The following is a 21,787-nucleotide window of genomic DNA, read 5'->3' on the forward strand; positions in this document are numbered from 1 at the left end:
TTTCCCGCCTGAATCCATATGTCTGGATCCTGCCATTTAGGCTACAACCAAAGGAAATGAAACTGAGTAACCCTTACCAATTTTGTAAATGGTATCAGACAGATATTTTATCACACGTGTCCCCTTAGTTACTCAGCTCCTTCAGACATTCTGCAAAGTAAGGCACATACATCCTAGTCACTCTTTCAGCGCCGGTTTCTGAGAGACTCCTTCTCAATGTTCCCTATTCATCCCTTTACAACCCATGTGCTCCTCCATTGGATCTGAATGTCACAACCACTGGGGATTTTCCGGGAATAAAGAAAGGCCGGGGCGATCGACCTGCTCAGTGTCTCCACTGCCTGAACTGGTCCCCACCGCCAGAGGACAAGACCCGGAGCGCCGAGAGGCTCGATCTCCGTTGCACGAGCCCGCCCCCATCCGCCCTCTCCAAGCCTCGGAGTACCGAGCGGTTCGATCTCCCCGGCCTGAGCCCGCCCCCTCTGCCCAGCGCCAGGCGGCGGAGCGCCGAGTCGCTCGATGAGCGGGGGCGCTGCAGCAGAGCGGAGCGGTGGCGGGTCTGCGCCCTCGGCCTTCCCCCTCCCACCTTCTTCCTCAGCTTCCCGCTCCCTCCCCCGCCCGCCCTGCGCTGCCAGCAGGGACGGCTGCCGGGAGCTCTTCAGAGACCTCAGGTATCCCGCCCCGGCGCGCGTGAGGAGGAAGGGAGCCAGGCGACGCCCCTGCCTACTGCCCCCAACGTCCGCTGGGGCTGGGAGCTGGCCTGCGCGAGGGCCGGGTCGCGAGTGGGGAAGGCTGGGGCCCAGGGTACCCTGAGGAAGGGGCGCGAGGACTGGGGAGCGGCTGGGGCGGCCGAGGAGCTTTGGGATCGAGTTGCCCTCCAGGGGAAGAGCTGTTACGGAGAGGGCACCTGTACGGGGAGTGGGGGGCCAGAGTTCCGAGCAGATGTCGGGGTGCGGGGCCTGGGATGGCGGCGGGGAAGGGAGCCGAGGAACTGGCCGAGGAGGCTCGTCTGAGGTCCTTCCTCGGGGGTTCGGAGAAAGCGCGCAACCCCGCTGTGCTTAGGATGAACCGAGGGTGGAGGTGAATCCTAACACGTAACAGGTTTTGCGAGTAAGGTTTCCAGTCACGAATTGCGTGGAACTGTCACCAGCCAGGACTGCAGATGAGAAATGAGGAAGAACCGGCAAGGGAATGGAGGCTGAGCAAAGGAAAGCCGTGCCCTGCTAGATTCGAGCGTTTTAGTAAAATGAAATACACAGCTTGTTTTGTCAAGTAAAAAAGCCAACGTAGATTAAACAACAGGTTAGAAGTGTATTACGTGTAAAGCCACTGAAGAGAGAACGTGCTACAGAAGATGCATACGTGAGATTTAAGCGAGCGAGGAAGTACACGTAAGAGTCTTGCGATGTTGACACTTCAGTGAACCGCGCAGTGTTCCATCCACGACGTGGAAAGACATCATGATGACTCTTACTACGTAGACGCGTTAACTGACTAGAATATTTTTGGTAGGAGGAACTGTAGGCAGAGTGTAGTCAACTCTAACTTCTGAGAACAGTTTATTTCCGATACTTATTTTTAATCTATAAATATCATTAGTTGCGGGGGTAGTTTAATCAAGGGTAGCTCGTTTATCTGTCTGCTGTTTTGCTGGTGGCTTGCTTGTTTATTTGTCTAGCCTGACTTTGCTTCCTTTCTCAAACTGATAGCTTGCATTTTAGAACTTGAATAAGAGGTTTACGCCTCATTAAGGTTTAGTGTCATACCTTGTAAAGACATTTTGTGAATTTGCTTGATCCCTCTTTCCTGTTGGCTAAGATCAGTTGGAGTACCTGTTCTCTGTCGGTTGTTTCTTTTGGGCTGTCAAGGATATAAATATATAGTCCAGATACGGTTAAAAAAATCTCATTTTCTCCAATTCTTGCTTTATCGACTTTTTTTTTCCGGTGCATTCTGCAGCATTTCTGCATGAAATTTATTCTGAGATTAAGATGTAAGGAATAAAATGGGTCAGATGATTCTAACGGAAGTAATGTGGAATAAAGAACCCCAGAGCTGTCACTCAGGCATGAATGGGTAGTAGTTATGTTATAAGTGAAGTTGTTGGTCTGAACACAAATAACAGGAAGCTGATTTCAATGATAGTACTTTGATTTGGGTTTCTCTTAGTGCCTAACAATCAGTAAACTAGTATCTAAATTATTTAAAGATGTTTTTATAGAAGATGGTAGGTTGTTATAAGAAAGTATGTCTTACTAAAACAGTTCTAAAACATGATGATAACCAAATGAATGTTAAAACTGATAGTGCATAGCCACTTATTGATCTGTTTGAGTGGTATGACATAACACCATTATCTTACTAACTTTTCTTTATAGAAGTGTCAAGAATAAAAGACAGTGCATATGTAACACTGGATGCTAAAACTGCTCCTGTTTCTCAAGGTGCATCTATGTGTTTCGCACATACTAAGCATCTTAGGCTTTTATCGATTTTTAGTCAGCCTTCACCTGCTCCAAAATGCTGGAAATGTGAATTTGCATAACAGCAACTTCCCTAGAAAAATTTGGTTATGTTGCATGCTCAAGTATTTCCTGGAAAAATCACAGTGCACATTAACATACAAAAGGCTGTGAGGTGCTTCCACTGCACAGGAACCCAGCTTTATTTAACCTCTTGGTTTTTATATATGAAAAAGCACATTTTCTCTCAGAAAATGTCTGTAAACCCAGAAAGCAAGGAGGATGTTTTCCCTCAGAAAACAAGAAATTCTCCAGTTGACACCAGTTGACAGTCCTCTTAGTTTGTTTCTACCACTAGGAAATAGCCACAACTGTCCTTTCTTTAGGTGGCCATTGAATAGAAAACATTCTACAGAAGCTTCGTACATGAGATTTAAGTGAGCGGTGAAGTACACGTAGAGTGTACCGATTGACTATAAATTGTGATGGTCACAGTCTCTTTGTTGGTTTCAATTAATTTTCTAGACTGGTTCACAGAATGCAGGGAGACACTTTGCTTAAGTTTGCAAGTTTATTTTAAAGACTGTTGTAAAGGGTGCAGATTAATTATCAGATGGGATAGATGGTAAAGTATAGGAGGAACCCAGAGCCCTCCTGGCCCCTCCAGGTGTTCACCCTCTAGGAAAGTCACATGTTTATACTTCAAAGCTCCCAGGGATCTGGACCTCTTGGATTTTTGTGTCTGGGGTCCTGACCACTTGGCTTTTCATGGAAGCTTCATTTGTGGGACTAGGAGATTACAACAGCAGCTGTCAGGAATCACGTCACCTTTAGCCCTCTGCCTTCTTCAGAGGTTGGAGTGGTGTGGACTGAAATAGCTCAGCCTTTTAATCCTGACTTGTTTTTTTTTTTTTTTTTTTCAGTGATAGCCTCCATTCTGAAGCTGCTTATAGACTGCCAAAGACCTATCAATCTCATTAGCATAAAAACTCAGCACTTATCTCTCATGGGTATGGGGCTTTAGGATCTACCTGTCAGGAAAAAAGGGGAACGTGAGAGAGAGAAAACATGTACATATACACACATTTGAATATGTGTGTACATATATTTAGTAATATATAAATATAAATAAAATTGATATTACCAGATTGTCACATTACTACTTATAAACTAGCCATTCTCATGGACCACCAGTGGACCATAGTTTATAAATGTTTTTGTATGTGTTATCTTATGTGACCACCTAACTTCATGCAGAGTCGTGGAAATCACTATTTTACAGATGAGGAACTGAGTCATTGCTTAAGCAACCAATTAAAAGTGCAGCGACTAGAAGTATGCCTCTGTTTTCTGACTGCAAGTGAAAAGCATAAAGCGTTTTCAAGATTTAGGACTGTTCCCATTTTCTCCCTCTTTGACAGTATCTGCTCTTTCATGTTATAAAATCCCAAATTTACCATATTCTCTACATGTTTCCTTAGGAGAATAACATTCATTTTTAATCTGGTTTTAAATACGTCTTCAATCTCAGACCTAGAATATAGACTTTAGTCAGTAGAATGGAGCAAGAGTAGTTAAAGTTGGAAGTGAGGAGACCCTATCATACAGGGCATTGTACAATGTTAGGCACATTAGCCTACCCCAAAGTTCCCCATATGATAGGTGGCCACTGAATAGAAAACTTTCTACAGAAGCTTCGTACATGAGATTTAAGTGAGGGGTGAAGTACACGTAGAGTGTACTTATTGGCTATAAATTGTTTTGTTTTTTTTTTCCCCTTAAGGTGGTGAATACTTATTCTGTTGGGAAATACAAGAGTATTTGTGAGCTGAAAGTATGCCTCCCAAGTTCAAGCGCCACCTAAATGATGATGATGTCACTGGGTCTGTGAAAAGTGAGAGGGTAAGTTTAGAATCTTAAGCTTTAAAGAATGTAAGTTGCATTCCCTGCAAATGACGGAAGAGCATCTGAAATGTATGGAAACAGAAAAGGAGGCGATCCTTTTCCTGTTCACCTTTATGGTCACATTCATGGTCATGCCTGATGCCCCATAATAAAAGAAAGGTTAACAGAGGCAAACTAGAACTTATTTATTTGATCATGTTTTTATTTTATGTGACATGTGGGCCTTTAGATTGAATACCCCCAAAGCAGGATGAACTGGCTCATTTTTATGCTAAGGTTTAATGAAGCATGGACGACTGTGTAGAAACATGATTGGACAAAAGGGTATGATCTAATAGCACAGAGAAAGGAGGAGGAAGAAACTGTTTCCCCATTTCTCCTTGGCCCCTGTGTTCCTTCATGCTGGATATAGACCTATCATCAAACAGGGTAAGAGAATGTTTTTTATGATCAGTTCCTAGGTAAAAAGATAGGGGAAATCTGGGCAATATTTTCAGGTTTTATGGCCATTTAAGTTAGCTGTATACAGTTCAGAGAAGTTTGGTATTTCAGAGTTGGGCAGCTACTAGCACAGTCAGTTTTAAGACAGATCAGTATCTCTGAAGGAGACTTTGTCCTCTCTGCCACTCATCCATGTTCCATTCATTCCTTCAGCCACAGTCAATGAAAACTCTAGTTTGACTTAGTCTGAACATTGCAAGTGAAATCATAGGATGTATATCTTATTGTGGTTGATTTCTTTGACTCATATGTTTTCAAAATTTGTGAATATTGTATTAGTACTTTATATTCTTTTTTTCTAAATATTTTATGTATGTAGGTGTCTCGCATGCATGGGTGTCTGTGCACCATGTGTGTGCAGTACCCAAGAAAACCATAGAGGGCTTTACGTCCCCTGAAACTGGAGTGACAGATGATCATGAGCCATCATGTAGGTGCTGGGAATTAAACCTGGCTTTTCTGGAAGAGCAGCCAGTGTTCTAACCTCTGTGCCATCTAACCAGTCCCTTTGTCATTTTCATTGCTTCTTGGTAGGTGGTACATTTTATAATTGTCTCATAAAAGGTCTTACTTGGTTATGTCTTTCAGTAGTTTAGATTACTAATATTCTTTATGTGTAAACTTACCAGTATATCTTTTCTCCACATTCTACCTTATTCTTTATTTGGCATTTATTTTAGGTGAATTTCTTGAAGAAGGAAAAAAAAAAAAAAACTATTGACTAGACTTTGTGGCATTCCAGTTGTATAAGATTTTGTTTTTAGTAGAGTCATGTATCTAATGTAAGTAAGAGCATTGGACTGCCTCTGTGCTGGCCACTCTCTGTGGGCAGCACATACCCTGTTTGATTTCTGGCTGACTCTTTACTGTCATGTGAACTTCAGTTTAAGTTTCATCTCTTCAGAATGATTTTCCACAACAATCTAAATCCCAAGTAGTCATCTGTCACTTTCTGCCCCATCGCTGTGTGAATTCTCTTCATGGCATTTTTCTCAGGATCACCCGTTACTTTGAGAGTTGAGACATAGCCCAGCTCACATGTTAAATGCTCAGTATTAACAAGTATTTGTTAATGAACATTTCATAGAGCCTTCCTTTTTTACTCTTTAGTATGTGTTATATATTAATTATTTTACATAGGCATACAACTATCATACATATTTGCATTTCTTTTATCTCCTCACACTTGTACCTGATTGGTTATTTTTCCCCTCATCTTTTACCTGTCCTTGGGGTCACTAGGCACCTTAGTGAATTTATTCCCTTTCTTTTTCTTCCCTCTGTTTTTAAATATTAACGAGTATTTTAGCAGTGATATTTAAATAAACTGATCGACCTTCACTAGTGTACTTTTTTCCCCTTCCTGCCCTCACCGCTCACCAGGATGAACACATCAGTCCACACCTGCTTCCTCACGTCGCATCCCGCACTCCACCTCAGGACTTTAATAGGACAGTCTTAAGCTCTCTAGGAGACTTCTTTTATGTTATACTTTTTATTAACTTATTGTTCATAATGACATGATGATCATTTATTTTAATGTGTGTGTATGTATGTGCATGTGTGTGTGTAAGTATGAAGACTACGGGTGAACATTGGTCTCTTCCTCTGTTGCCTTCCATCTCATTTTTGAGACAAGGTCTCTCTCTGACCCTGGCACTTGCTGACTGAGTAGGCTTGCTAGCCAGAGAGCACCAAGGGTCCCCTGTTTCCATACCTCAGCACTGCATACAGATAGATGCATGGTGCCACACCTGGCTTTTTAACATGGATGCTGACAGTCCAAATTCAGGTCCTCATGCTTATGAAGCAAGTACTTTACCTACTGAGCCACCTCCCCAGGCCTCATCAAACATTGAAATCTGGCTATACATTTGATTAGATCCTTTGATTAGATCCATCTGTGTCTTAAGGCTTATTCTTTGTGGCTGGTCTAATTCCTGGAGGAGCAATGTCCTCAGAAAAGATACATACGTGATTCATTTTCCATTTCTATAGAAGCAAATTACCACAAAGTTAGAGCATGATAAAGCTACTATTTTATATTCTTCTGTGGGGAAATTGCTCTTTGAAACAAGCTGCTAGAGAGGCTACCTGCCTTTCTTGGTTCATACCCTTTCTCCATCTGTAATCTCAGTTTCATAGTGTCTCTTTCTTGCCTCATGCCTCTCTTGGAAAAACCATTTTCCTTAGTTGTAGCTTAAACGAGTAATCAGTGAGGACCTCCAGACTCCTCAGTTACCTCCGCCAAGTCTCTTTCACCTCCCTCACAAGTTAATAGTCACAGGTTTGGTATTGGGACTTGGATATCTTTGGGGCACTGTTACTCTGCCTACAATATATATATTATCTGTGTGTGAAGGTCTAGATTTTGCTTAATTTTAACCTCCTGTTAGGACCTCATGCTCTTCTTTTAGGGAGACTCAGTTTGTTAATGTGAAACTGTAAAGTTACCTTTTGGAAATTAGCATGACTATTTCAGGATAAGTATCTAGAAAAGCCTTTATCTGTGCTCTAAGGTCAACCCTGTACTCCTTCTGGGATAGCCCCTTGGGCCTCACAATTCAGTGCTGCCAACAGAGAAGGTGGAGACAGGGGGGGAATGATAGGACTCTGGGATTGAAAGCATTTTCTCTGGAAGATCAACAAACAATGCTTCATTTCTTCTACCTGCCACGGAGGCATCTGTAATTTACTGTTCCCTTTTTCTGGAAACTTGTTTTTAAAAAATGTCAGCAGCCTAGAACTTGTCCCTGAGATTTTGCAATTCCTCTGTATCTGAACACTCAAGGCCTTTTTATTTCTTGACAGAGAAATCTTTTGGAAGATGATTCAGATGAAGAAGAAGACTTTTTTCTGTAAGTTAATTTTTTTATCCAGTTGTAATTAACATACAAGGAAGTACATCTAGTTAAAGTGTTCATGTAAGTTTGGCATGTGCTAAAATAAATCTTTATAGTATCATCAAAATAAAGAGCCAGCACACAGCTGCCCTAGAGCCTTGCTGCAGCTCTTTGTAAGCCGCTGCTCTCCTGGGCTACACTCCTTCCTGTCACTGCAGATTTTGTTTCCTAGAGTTTGATAGAAATGAAACTATATGTCGTGCCCCCTCCCACACACACACATCTTTTTATATGTTTAAAACTGGCTTCATTTATACAACCTGCTTATTTTGAGATCCATCTGTGGATCAGTAGGTCAGGTATCCACTCACTTGTGTGTGAAGGTTTTAAGTGGTTTCTAGATTTTTGCTCATACATATAAAACTGTTGTAAATGCTTGTGTGGAGGTGTTTATGAGAACACAAGGCTTAATCTCTCTTGGCCAAACCCCTTGGCGTGAAGGCTGCTGCACACTTGTATCTGTGTTCCAAGGTGACCACACGACGATTAGAGCTTTGATTTAATTGAAATCAATTTTTTTTTTTACGTATCTTCCCTGCTTCCCATCCTTCCAATAGGGTTTCACTCTGTAACCCAGGCTGGCCTCAAACTCAGTTATCACCTTGCCTCTGATTCCCAAATGTTGGGATTATAGATGTGTGTCATTACCTGTCTGCCTAACTATCATTTTTTCTTCTTTTTCTTACTCTTTCCCTCCCCTTCTCTTTCCTTTATTTCCTCATTACTTCTTTTATCATAAATATTATAGTGAAGAAATAATGTCACTATAGTAGATTTAATTTATGTTTTCTTGTAGGAGCATTATAGTATGGACTTTTGAGTTTTGACCCTTTAGGCATTTTAAATTAAGCTTTGTACATTGCTGAAGTAAGGATAAAGGATTTTTTTTCCTGACATATGACCATCTGATCGTTCCAGAACCATTTAATTAAGAGATTATTCTTTCCTGATGAGTTACCTTGGTATCCGGCTGTAGTTGTCAGGAAGACTGCTCATTCAGGGCTAGGTATGTGTTTAGGAAGGACAGCTTTGCTGTAGGAGTCTTCTGGCCAGGGCGGTGTAAAGACAAGTGGTCAAGATGGTCAACTTGTCTTCTGTCTGTCTATCACTCTTTTTCTTTCTCATGTTTCCCTCCCTTTCCTTCTCCCTCTCCTCCCTCAGTGAACTTCTGGGGCTCTGAGGAAAACACTACTGGGGGACCTTAAGAGTCACATACATATATCCAGTACTTGGGGTCTCTGCCTCCTGGTTCAAATCTCCTGGGTAAGGAGCACATCAAGGCCACCCAGGGTGACTCTTAAGGTCCCCAGTACAGTGTGTTCCTCGAGTTCACAGAGGGAAGAGAGGGAGAAGCTAAGGGAGGAAAAGAGTAAGAAAAAGACAGAGTGACAGACAGACAGACAAGACAAATTGACCATCTTCAGCCCTACTGAAAGAACTTAATTTGGAATTCATCCAGTTGTTCACTTAGTTTCACGGATACTTTAAAAGGCTGCTTCCTCCTGATCCCTGGGCAGGTCTTCACTGAATACTACTCATGGCTGCAGTGAACAGGCACCACCCATGGGTCCAGACCGTATATCCCATAGTCTGCTATGAATATTCCATGCATCCAGCACTACAGAGCAAGTTGCAGGACAGACAAGGCTACACAGAGAAACCCTATCTCAAACAAACAAATACGCAGATTAGGATTATGTAATCTGTACCTTCTCAGGAAGTTTTAACACTTGGAAGAATTAGATTATGGCCAATGATATGTATCATGAAGTCCATACATGATTATGTATCATTCAGTTCTACTAACACCTATAAAATAAAGCTTTGTATGATTAATGATGATCCATATTTAGAATCCAGCTCGATTGCACACATAGATGTAATTCTTGAGTTCATATTTGTGAAATACTGATATTACAAATGTGTACTGCATGTTTTATTTTCAGACGGGGACCATCTGGACCAAGATTTGGACCTAGAAATGATAAAATTAAGCAGTAAGTTTCTAGATACTCATTTGTTTAAATAATTGTCATTATTCTATGTGACTGTATCACATCACAGCTATCAGACTATAGTCTGTGAACAGATTGCCTATTGTTTTCATAAACAAAGGTTTTTTTTATTAGAACTGAGGCTATATCCATTTGTGTTTCTCCATTGCTGTTTCTTAACTACAATAGCAGAGATCATATAGCCCAAAATGCCTTTAGATTCATATTATATAGAAAAGAAAAAGTGGCCAAAGGTGCTAGTGTCCTGCACCATTGTCTCCTACCGCAGCGATAATACCAAAAGGCACCAGAAACTTCAATTCCAGTTGTAGAATTCTGTGTTACAAGGGAATTGTTACTAGACTTCAGCTAAGTGGATTTTATAGTCTACATACGTAGCCAGCAGAAACGGCATACTTCATCAGTACCTAGAAGTTTTAAGAAACTGTCTTGTAATGATGGTCTTGAAAAGTACACGTGGAGTGGAGTGAGGCTGGCCTCACAAGCCATCATCTCAGGATTTTAATGGATTCCCAGGACATTCTGCATATAAGTGTGCCTGCAAGAGTTGTATGTCATTGCTGAGTCAGTGACTCTACCCTTCCACATCATCTATCCATCTCTCATGTCTAAAGTCTCACTGGAGTAGAGGAATCTAGAGACACATCTGGGTGTTTTGTTCAGCCAGTATCCTTTGTTTCCATCTGAAATGCTTCTACAGAGTGAGCCTAATATAGAATATGGCTCAGTGTGTCTGTAGAGCCACACACAAATAACATGTACATGGAAACCATTACTGTAATTTTGACAACACAGAATTTTTGAATAAACAGAAATGATTGAGTGATGTAGTGGCTCTTACTCTAGAGCTGAAGGCTGGCTGGATTTAGTTAGAAGTCAGTCATCAAATGAGCAATTGGAAGTTGAGTTCTGAGCCTCATGAACACTAACCTCACATGACAGGATTCACCAGTGTGTACAACCTGACACACTTGCCATGCGCATGCTTAAGGAAAACTCCCTGACATTAGTACACCAAATCGGTCATTTTAGTCAACTAAGATGCATTGTTATCACTTAATTTATAATAATTCAATGGAGTATTTCTCAGCTACATAGATCAGCAACATTGTTTGGATTTATGTAATTGTTTGGATATACATAAAGTACATAATTAAAAGCAACCAAAAACAAACTACGAAAGAACCCTCTTTTTGTCAACAGTACCTTAAAAGACCACAAGATGGGGGTATTAATGGAAAATTCATGTTTTCTCTCTAAAATAAGGAAGATTGTGTGTGTTGCAGAACATGGATTTTTTTTTTTTTAATGGAAGAGCATTGACATTATCAAGTACATGGCTAAGCATTGCGTTCCATGTAAGGTGTTTGAAAGACTATCCCATTTAATTGTCACAAGTGAGACAAATTATCATCATTTTAAAGGTGAGAAAATACAAGGTTGAAAGAGCCTTCCTTGCAAGTAGCATACATTCATAGTAAGTGACAGGTAAACTGCAAGGCAGCTCTTCCTGGATGTAGAACCTGAGCCCTGTGTTCACCAACTGCATCCCCGGCAATCGTTAGAATAGAGACCTCACAGAACACAGGTGCTTCAGACTGCTTAAAATGTCAAACCCTCTTCCTCTCTGTGTGTCTGATGTCCTTTTCTAGTTCCGTATAATCCTAAGACCATGAAGCTGTTTGACCTCTCCTGTGAGCTGTTTAATTTCTTAATTTTCTTTAAGCTGTGGCCATATCTTTCTCCCACTCAGCTACATAGATTCTTGATCTAACAGTCCTCTTCCCTTTGCTGTCCCCAGTTCTTCGAGCCACATCCAGTTCACCTAGTTCTTGAAATAACCCTTCCTCTTACTGGATTTATTCTCTAGATAAATCCAGTACGTTCTTTACTATGCCCAATTCATTCTTTTCTAAAAAAAAAAAAAAAAATACATTTAAAAGTATATTTTATGTGTATGAGTGTTTTGCCTGCATGAATGTGTATGTACCATATGCATACCTAGTGCCCGCAGAATTCAGAAGAGGGTGTTAGATCCCCTGGAACTTAAGTTAGGGACAGTTGTGATCCACTAGGTTGGTGCTGGGAACCAAACGTGGGTTCTTTGCAAAAATAACAAGTGCTCATAACTGCTGAGCCATCTCAGCTGCCACTCCCCTGCCCCAGTTTTTTCTTTACCCTCAAAATTGCCTTGGATATTTAGCTTCTTTATTTCCATATGAATTTAGAAATGTTTTTTCTATTTTTATGAAGAATGTCATTGGAATTTTGATGGGGATTGATTGTACTGGCTCTGTATATATTGCCTTTGATAATACGGCAAATAATCTCTGAACACAGGAAGTCTTCTTTTTATCTGGTGTTTTCTACAGCTGTTCTTCCATGCTAGAGTTTCATAGGGTCTTTTCCACCTTTAGTCAAGTTTATGAGTTCATGAGTTCAAATCGTACTACAGAGTCACAATAACCGTTGTGCTGACACAAAATCAGACACATAGATACCAATGGAACAGAAGACCCAGAGAGAAATTAACCCCACACAATCACATTTCTCCCATTCTTAATAAAGGTGTCAAAACATGCATTAGAGATATGGCTGCCTCTTTAATAAGTGATGCTGGGGGAAGCTGATAGCTAGACTGAAACTAGATCCCTTTTTCCCACTGTGCACAAAAGTCAGTTCAAAAATGAGTCTAAAGACCTTGGTGTGTAAGACCTGAGACTTTGGAACTGATAGAGAAAAATACAGTGGGAGCATGTGCAGAGCAAGCTAGGACTAACGGCTTTTCATCAGAGCAAAGAACCGTGCAGCAGAGAGCAGAAAACAGAATAGGAGAAGATCTTTGCCAGCTGCTCCTCCAGTATGGGATTAGTAGCCACATTAAATAAGGAATAGTGAAAGGCAGGTGAGCTAGTTACTAAAGGACACATGTGAAGAAGGGCACATAGCCAGTACTTTCCCAAAATGAATGTATACCGTCTTCCGTTGTCAAGGAAATGTAAATTAAGACTACATTAAGATTTTACCTCAGCTGGGCAGTGGTGGCACTTGTGATTATCCCAACTCTTGGGAGGTAGAGGCAGGTGGATTCCTGAGTTAGAGGCCAGCCTGGACTACAGAATGACCTCTGGGATGGTCAGGAGTGCTCAGAGAAACCTTGTCTGGGGGTGTGGGGAGGGCTTGAGGGGACAGCAGTTGACCCAGTCTGTGCTACCCCACATTTGGGAGCCAGGTGCTCCAGTCTGAGGGTCAGTCAACAGGGTCTGGGGGGGGGGGGGGAGGACCACAAGACAGAGAGTCTGATCAAGTCCCATTGATTGAAAGGAAATCCTGGGTATTTATAAGCACAAGCAGGGGAACACAGCTGAAGACACTTTACCACATGTGCCTTGCAGCTGGGGGCACTAAACAGCAAAACAAGCTATGTGGGATAAACAAGATGTTATCAGAGTGTGCTCAGCTGTTGTAGGCTGTTGAAAACAAGTCTCTTGTCAGGGTATATGGTCTGAGATGGTTGCAAAGATGATAGCCGCTTTCTGCTAGGACTTTGGCTTCCAACAGCAGGGGGGTGGGGAGGTGGGGAGGGGATTCCTTCAGACTAGTCAGAATAGCTGTTGCAAAGGAAAAGAAACAACAAATATTTAAGAGGATTCAGAAAAAAAGGAATCCTGACATTCTGCTGGTGGAAATGTAAATTACTCCAGCCAATACAGAGATCACTTTGGAAGTTCCTGGGCGAGGGGTGGGGGTAGGGTTAAAAGTAACTCTATACATCTGGACACCCACCTGCAACCCAGTAGTGGGCAGGTGAGGACAGGAGAATCAGAGTTCAGGCTTGTCCTTAGCTACATAAGTTCTGAGTTTGAGGCAAGCTTGGATTGCCTAAGACCCTATCTCAAAAAAAAAAAAAAATTAAAAGTTGAAAATTTTATGAAAAAATCTTACGATCTAGCTATAGTGCTTCTGGGTGTGAATTCCCCTCCTCCCCCAAGAAAAGAATCAAAGGCAGCTTAGCACAGAGAAGTATGTGGTACCCTTTCATCACAACCTTCATAAGAGCAAAGTTAAGGAACCAGCCTAGGTGCCCATCAGCAAGTGGATTTGCAGAGTTCCTTTTTGTAGCCTTGGCTGTGCTGGAATGCACTCTGTAGACCAGGCTGGCCTGAATTCACAGAGACCCTCCTATTGCTGCCTTGGGACTAAAGGCACATGCTACCACGCCTGGCAGCAAATGAATTTTTATTCAGATGTCAAGAAGAACAAATTACATTTATGTGGAAAGGTGGGGGGAACTGGAGATTATTAAGTAAAGTCATCTAGCCTCCTAAAGACAAGGCCAAATGTGATGTCTGGTGGGGGGAGGGGTGGGTGAAAGGAACATAGGTAGGAGGAGGATACTAAATGAGAGATGGCAGGGAGAGGGGTTGAGAGCAGACAGTACTGGGGATGGATATGCCCAGAGTACACTGATGGGATTGTCATAACCAAACCTATTTCACTCTGTGTGTGTGTGTGGGGGGGGGGGGTCAGGGGATTGCTCCAGTCTGCCTTGACGCATGGAGTCTTTTGCTTACAGCGGTTTGGACCCATGACTATTTCTTCAACCTTGTGGCTTTATATTAAAATCATGTGTAGTATGGCATATTAACATCCATAATAACTATAATCTGTCTGATTGTGTGTGGCAGCCATAGTACATTTATTCATTTCTGTCCTGCCAGTCAACATTTGTGTAACATACAGATGACTACTTGAAAATGCCCAGACTGTGCAGGCTTGCCCCAGACTCATGTAGCTAAGGACAACCCTCAACTCCCATCTTCCTCTGCCACCTCAGGTATTAGGTATAGGTGGACAGCAACATACCTGTGAATATTTTTCTTTTTTTTCAGGAACTTCCACGTTGATTTCTGTATTGGTTGTGTTAATTTACATTTCCACCAACAGTATAAGGGTTTGCCTTACTGCATTCTCACCAACATTTGTTGTGACACAGACTTGCTTTCTTTTTAATGGTTAGAGGGGTTTTCTATCATTGCTTTATAGCTCTCTAGATACTAGGTCACCTTTACACAACCTAATTGTTAACTTATCTATCACAGTTAAAATACTCTGCCATAAGCCTGTTGTAGGTAAATCTATAGTCACTCTCCCTTCCTGTTTAGTCCCTAAATGAAAAAACAAGTGTGACTGAGCTGGCTATATTTTAGCTTTAGGATTAATAAGGTGTGTTAATTGTACATATGAGTAGTTATATAAATATTTATGCACTGTTCTTTAGTAGGATAAACATCTTTAGCCCTCTGCTTAGATAACTAGGACTTAACAGTAAAACATCTCTTGAAGATTCAGCAGCCATGTCAGATCTTTGTGCATATCTGTGCTTGGTTGAGTTAGTCAGTCTTAGAGCCTTCAGTAGAATACTGTGTGGATGGAGAAACTGAGAAACCGATGAGTCCTGGAGACTGTAGATAATCCACGGGTCTGCGCACTGTCTCTAACGCAGGTGAAGGATGAGTTCATCAGATATGGTAATTGCTTCTAAATGCGATGGCACTGCCTCTAAGTGTTGCGGCCCTCTCCACTCCACACTTGGTGGCCACTGTTTCCCGGCCCAAGCTGCTGCTCCGGTCTGCGGGTCAGGGTCGAGAGAGAGAGAGAGAGAGAGAGAGAGAGAGAGAGAGGGGGGGGGGGAAGAGGATAAAGGGGAAGAGACATGAAGAATGGAGACAAGACAGAGGTTCTGATCAAGTTTCTTTTATTGAAGGGAAATCTGGGGTATTTATATGCTTTTGCCACATGCCTTACAGGTGTGGATATGACGTAAGCCTTACAGGTGTGTATAGCATGGATAGCACATGGACAGCATGTGAACTGCATGCCTTGCAGGCTTGGATACCACGTGTGCCTTGCAGCTGGGGGCAGTAAACAGCAAAACAAAATATGTGGGATATCAGAGTGTGCTTCAGCTGTTGTAGGCTGTTGAAAAACAAGTCTCATGTCAGGGTATATGGCTCAAGATGGCTGCAAAGCTGATAGCCACTGTCTGCTAAAAGTTGGCTCCCAACATCTAAGTCACCTATTTCTCAGTGGGCCTCACTTTGTTTAAAGCACCCACTTTGACTAGCTCAAATAAAGGTTAATTCATAATTGCACATAACTCAGTTAATTTGTAGGAAATAGTGTAGGACAGAACAGAAAAGAAGTGTGTATTAGGATTTTTTTAAAAGCCCAGATGATCTCTCTCTCTCTCTCTCTCTCTCTCTCCCTCCCTCTCCTCCCTCTCCCTCCCCCTCTCCCTCTCTATCTCCCTCTCTCTCTTTCTTACACACACACACAAAGACAAGTATATATTCTTATTTACTTAAATATACGTGGGTTCCTGTGTATATAGTTGCTAATAGTCATTGTGCTTTAAACATTTTTGAGTTATAAGGACCAGAGATTCACTTTATTTCTCTTTTTAAATATTTCTTATTTAATATTTATTTAAATATTACTTATTATATAAAGTAATTTAAGATAGGTATTTGTCTGTAGTTAGAACATCAGAGGAATACTAGACATGCAAGTATTTCTGTTTTTTTATAGGAGGTAATTCCTAAATGACAGTAGATAGCTGAGAACATTTGACTAATTCTTAAGCTTCAGTTTTCATTGAACAGTCTGAGTTTGATTAGAAGAGGTTCCCATCACATAAGGAGGAAAACATCTTCATTTAAAGACTGAATTGCTTTTTTTAATTTTTGCCTATTGGTGGGCATTTCCCAATATTCCTGGGTGTTCCAGGTTGTCTTGAATCTTGCCTATGCTCAAGAGAAAACTAATGAGCACTGAAGAGTTACATCCATTGGGTAACTAGTGCCTCAAAGGGGTGCTGTACATTTCCATTTTGGAAACAAGGTATTTTCCATTAGCCTGCAGTAAACCTAATCAGCCCCGTGGTGAGTCTTGTGGTTGAGATGCATTGCAAAGGAAGGTGGACTGTGGTTATTAGTTGTACTTGCTGTTTCACCAGTCTACTGAAAGAGTATGAAACATTTAGAGTCACACTGGGCATTCTGTCAGTGTTTTGTTTGCTTGTGAGCTACATTGAAGACTGAATCAAGACTAAAAATAAGCTTTCAGTTAAGTATTACTTTAAAGTGTATCCATTGTCCTTAATTACTTGGGTATTCAGATCCAGAAATGGAAGAACAATGCTTAATTTTAAAGTTTAATGACATGTCTTAGTTCTCTGAGAATTTGCCACATCTAGTAAAAGTTCTAAAAGTGTGGGTATTTCTAAAAGAAGAATAAATGTTATCTTTTTTCAAACTAGTGTTCAGAATCAGGTGGATGAAGTTATTGATGTAATGCAAGAGAACATTACAAAGGTAATTGAAAGAGGAGAGAGGCTAGATGAACTCCAGGACAAATCAGGTACAGCCACTTGCTTATTTCTTGATGTTGTGACTGTGTATAGCTAATGCATGCCTTCCGTTTGTCTCATCATTGTTTAGAAATCCTGGCTTCTGAGATTAACATTCAGTTCTTAAGCTTGATTTCCTTGGCTTAGTCTCTGCCTATTAATGTGAATGGTCTTACTCTACTGTTTACTTCTTACTAAGTTAAGAATGGAGAATTTAAAACAATGTTGCTGAAAAGTTAAATCCTCTCCTTTCTCTTGCCCTGTCATATTGATAGGCTTTGTGTTTCTTAGGATATCAAGATGTTAAAATCTAATCCATTTTTTAGTATTCCTTTCAAACTTGCCTGCTATTTTTATTTTGTCTTCTCTGGTACTTAGGTAGTCTTTATTTTGCAACAGATCTCAGTCTCTGTGTCCATGATTCCTAGCACATATTTGGACGTCAAGTATTGTTTGAACGATGACTTAAGCTTTCCCTGGAAACTGAGCAACTTTTGTTTACAGGCAGATGTTGGTCTTTGAGTCTGTAATGGTTCTTGGCACATATTCATGCTGTGTGAATGGTGAATAGCATGCCAGAGTCATTCTTGATAGATGTGCTTGATATTTTTTTCACTCAAAATCAGTTATCTTTGTTTCCTAAAAATTAAATTTTTCCATGTGCAAATTTTTTCTAGAGATGTGCCAAAGTATTTATTTTGTTTCTGGTGCTGGGATTCAATGTGTACCATCAGGGATCTGCCCATGAGCAGCAACCCCAGCCCCTAATTTTAAGAACTTTTATTACATTAATTTGTGTGAATGTGTTTGTGTGGAGCACACGGACATGTATACATGTGGGGCTCGGGGCTTGACTCTCTCCTTCCATCACGTGGGTCCCTGTGTATCCAACTAAGGTCCTTAGGCTTCGAGTCCATCCTGCCTCCCCAAGACTATCTATTTTTAAACTCTATTTTCTTACCAGGATTAAGTTTGTGTATAAGCATTGAGACCCTAAGAAGGGTTCTTGAAATCTTGAGTGGATGTCAGGGTGGGGTGGGGTCGGTTGGACAAACTGACCTTCCACTGTGTTTTCCTTTGTTTTTTAATGTAGACTAACAGACTTGTGGGAACAAATTTTAAGAAGTAGAAATTAATGTTTATCTTTGTATGACTATATAAAAGAATTCTGCTGTGTCATTTATTCCTTCTCTCCACCCTGTGTGATATAGAAAGCTTATCCGATAATGCAACTGCTTTCAGCAACAGATCCAAACAGCTTCGAAGGCAAATGTGGTGGCGTGGATGCAAAGTAAGTAAATGAGGGGTGGGGGAGGGGCAGAGAAAGATGAGAAGAGAGGAGGCAGCTAGTCTCTGAGATTGTGAGGACAAACCCCTGTTAAGTGCCTTGCTTAAAGATTTCCTCCACCTGGGAAATCTAAAGGAACAGAGTGAAAGGATGTGCCCAGCTGTCTCCATGAAAGTGCTCACATTGCCAGCGAGTCAGCATCTGGACACATCTGGACAAACATGGTGACAAACATACTGCCCTTCTTAGACCCACTTCTACTTCTTCCTAGCACTTGGAGAACAGTTCACTGTGTACATAGTGGGTTTGGATTTTGTTTTTTGTTTTCTTAATAGAATAAAAACTAGAGAAAAGTGTAATTTTTTTCATAGTGGGAACAACAGTAGCAGTTTGTATGCCAGAGACTCTCCTAACAAAAGATTAAGGAAAAAAATCCCATTTTATTCCTTCATTATTAAATTTTAATAAGGACAAATGGAATCACTACGTACTAATATTTCTGCAGAAATGAATTTTTCTCTTAAGTCAAACATGAGTAATCATAAAAAATATTTTTTAAGATTTTACAAAAAAATTGTTATGAAAGTAAGTATTTCCTTTTTCCTCTTGAATCTTGGTGTGTTTTTATTTTGCCCAAATCCTTAAACATGGACTTACTGTTTTCAACCCCTCATTTTAGGGTTCAGCAATAATTTTTTTTGTTTGTTTTGCTTTGTTTTGTTTTGTTTCAAGACAGGGTTTCTCTGTGTAGCCCTGGCTGTCCTGGAACTCACTCTGTAGACCAGGCTGGCCTCGAACTCAGAAATCCGCCTGCCTCTGCCTCCCAAGTGCTGGGATTAAAGGCATGCGCCACCACTGCCTGGCAGCAATAATTTTCTAAAGCCGGATTTGCTATATGTTAAGGATTTCTTCCAAGAGATGTCTTGGTTTACTGAGTTTTGTTTAATTCCTGTTAAATATTCTGTTCCCGGAAATAGAAGAAAGATGAGTTTCATTGTCCCCTTCATAAGGAACTTATTTCCATTTATTTTTGTTTGCTTCAGAGAATAAATTTTGTGTTTTCTTTAATTTCTTCGTTACCTCCTCCTCTAATATCTTAAAGAGATTTAAAAATACATAGGATTGTTTTTTAAAGAGACTAGGACTCAGTTTACCTTTGTGGACCACTAATAGCATCAAGCGTCTAATAAACAAGGTTGTTGTGTAAGTAGCAAGTACCTCACTTATCCCTTTCCCAGAGTCCTGTTTCTTCCATCTCTTCCTACACTGCGAGTCCCACATTGTGTCCCTGTTCATCTGGGAGGTTCCCAGGCCCCCACTTTCTGGATTGAGCTTCATCGTAGTGATTCAGGAAGGCTGTTTAAACAAGGAGGCTGCCACTGGCTGAAGGGTGTAGGGTGGTGACAGGCTATAGCTGATGACGAAGGAGCTTTGAGCAGCCATGGAAATGTGTTTGGCTATGACAGTTTTAGGTAGATGGTTCCTGCCCCAAATTGGAAACCCAAGGAAGAAAACTCTCTTCAATACAGGTTCTTTACACTTTGGTTGATATTTCCATTTAAATTTTGTAAACTTCAGCCTAATTTTATATTAATAGGACAAATTAATACATGTCTTAGGAAAGCTTCTCTTAAATTCCGTATTATTTAGAAAATATTTTTAGGTGAAATAGAGTTGACATACTTTTTAGTACAGGTTCAAGACTATTTTTATATTTTTAAGTTATCATAATTAAAGCCCCGGGCTTTTATGTTCAAATTGCAAAGCTTTTTATATATTCCTTGGGCTTTGTTGGTATCATGGCTGCAATGTCATGAAGTGTTAGCAGCCATTCTATGTTTAAAACATTTAATTCCTGTTTCTATTTATAATTGTCACTAGAATGAATCAACCCTTTATAATATTGAATATACTGATTTTTTTTTAATTTTTGAAATGAATCTTGTAAATAAAAAAAATATCACACACCAAAATTAACCAATATATCTTGATGGCCTTCTGTCTAGTTAGAACAGCTGCTCTGATGCCAGGGAGGCTCACACTGGACTTTACACTTTCATGGTCTAGTGTATTTTTATGCACTGATCCACTAGCAACAGTGATTTTTTTTTTTAAAGCCTGGCTTGTCTCGGCCCGTACTGCCCGGCTTTGTGGGCCAAAATGTTGCGGCCTGTTCCCCTCCACGCTTGGCAGCTACTGTGTCTTGGCCCAAGCTGCTGCTCCAGTCTGAGGGTCAGGGTCTAGAGAGAGAGAGAGAGAGAGAGAGAGAGAGAGAGAGAGAGAGAGAGAGAGAGGATAAAGGGGAAGAGACGCGAAGAATGGAGACAAGACAGAAAGTCTGATCAAGTCTCAAGTCTCTTGTCAAGTCTCTTTTATTTAAGGGAATTCTGAGGTATTTATATGCTTTTGCCACGTGCCTTGTAGGCACGTGGATACCACGTGACTTGCAGGTGTTGATATGACGTAAGCCTTACAAGCGTCTATAGCTTGGATAGCACGTGCGCCTTACAGGCACATATGGCCTGGATAGCACGTGGACAGCACGTGAACCGCATGCCTTGCAGGCGTGACTACCACGTGCGCCTTGTAGGTGGGGGCAGTAAACAGCAAAACAAGCTATGTGGGATAAACAATATATTTATCAGAGTGTGCTTCAGCTGTTATAGGCTTTTGACAACCAAGTCTTTCATCAGGGTATATGGTTCCAGATGGCTGCAAAGTTGATCTAGCCGCTTTCTACTAAAGTCGGCTCCCAACACTGGCTGGCCTGAACCCACAGAGATTTCTAGTGAGTTCTCTGTCTCCCTAGTGTTAGGATTAAAGGCATGATCACTCATGCCTGGCAGTCAGCCCTTTTTAGTTATGTATGATGAAAATGTTTGATAAAAGCAAGGCTTTTGATTCATCAAGGCAATAAAATTAGTTTATATAATTATGAATTTAAAAGGTGATGGAATGGTGATTGTGGCAATTCCATATAGAAAGATAGCATGAGCTTAAAATGTCAGGCGGCTGACTAAAGCATGATCTTAAGGCTTCTCTTTCTCACTTGAAACTGTACAATACTCTCAAATTATGTTATTCATAAAGAAAATGTAGTTCTAAAATGGAGATTAAAACATTGTGAAGGAAGTAAGGTGAGAAAACAACTCTTGAGTACTCTGGGAAAACTGCCATGGCGCCTGCTGCCATATTGATAGCAGTCCCTGGTCCATGGTTGTTTTCCATATTGTCCATATTGTTGATTGTCCACAGTGAGCTACGGTTGAAGAAACCGACTATTTATTATGGCTCTTGAAAGA

The 21,787-nt window shown here is 40.9% G+C and overlaps 1 protein-coding gene across 3 annotated transcripts in view; it reads left to right on the top strand.

Moving 5' to 3' along the window:
• The first annotated feature begins 494 nt into the window (after positions 1-494).
• The window catches only part of Vamp4 (vesicle associated membrane protein 4), a 28,146-nt gene continuing 6,853 nt past the window's right edge, over positions 495-21,787 (top strand). For 2 of the 3 annotated variants that reach the window (XM_034513033.2, XM_034513034.2), the window contains exons 1-6: positions 495-671; positions 4,246-4,364; positions 7,680-7,726; positions 9,718-9,768; positions 17,108-17,208; positions 18,409-18,488. In XM_034513033.2, coding sequence (XP_034368924.1) covers positions 4,299-4,364; positions 7,680-7,726; positions 9,718-9,768; positions 17,108-17,208; positions 18,409-18,488 — 345 coding nt within the window. In that variant the 5' untranslated portion in view covers positions 495-671; positions 4,246-4,298. The remainder of the gene's footprint in view (positions 672-4,245; positions 4,365-7,679; positions 7,727-9,717; positions 9,769-17,107; positions 17,209-18,408; positions 18,489-21,787) is intronic. The other variant, XR_013112912.1, reaches the window with a different exon arrangement.

The sequence above is a fragment of the Arvicanthis niloticus genome, chromosome 10 (assembly GCF_011762505.2).
Source record: "Arvicanthis niloticus isolate mArvNil1 chromosome 10, mArvNil1.pat.X, whole genome shotgun sequence".
In the NCBI taxonomy this organism is placed as follows: Eukaryota; Metazoa; Chordata; class Mammalia; order Rodentia; family Muridae; genus Arvicanthis; species Arvicanthis niloticus.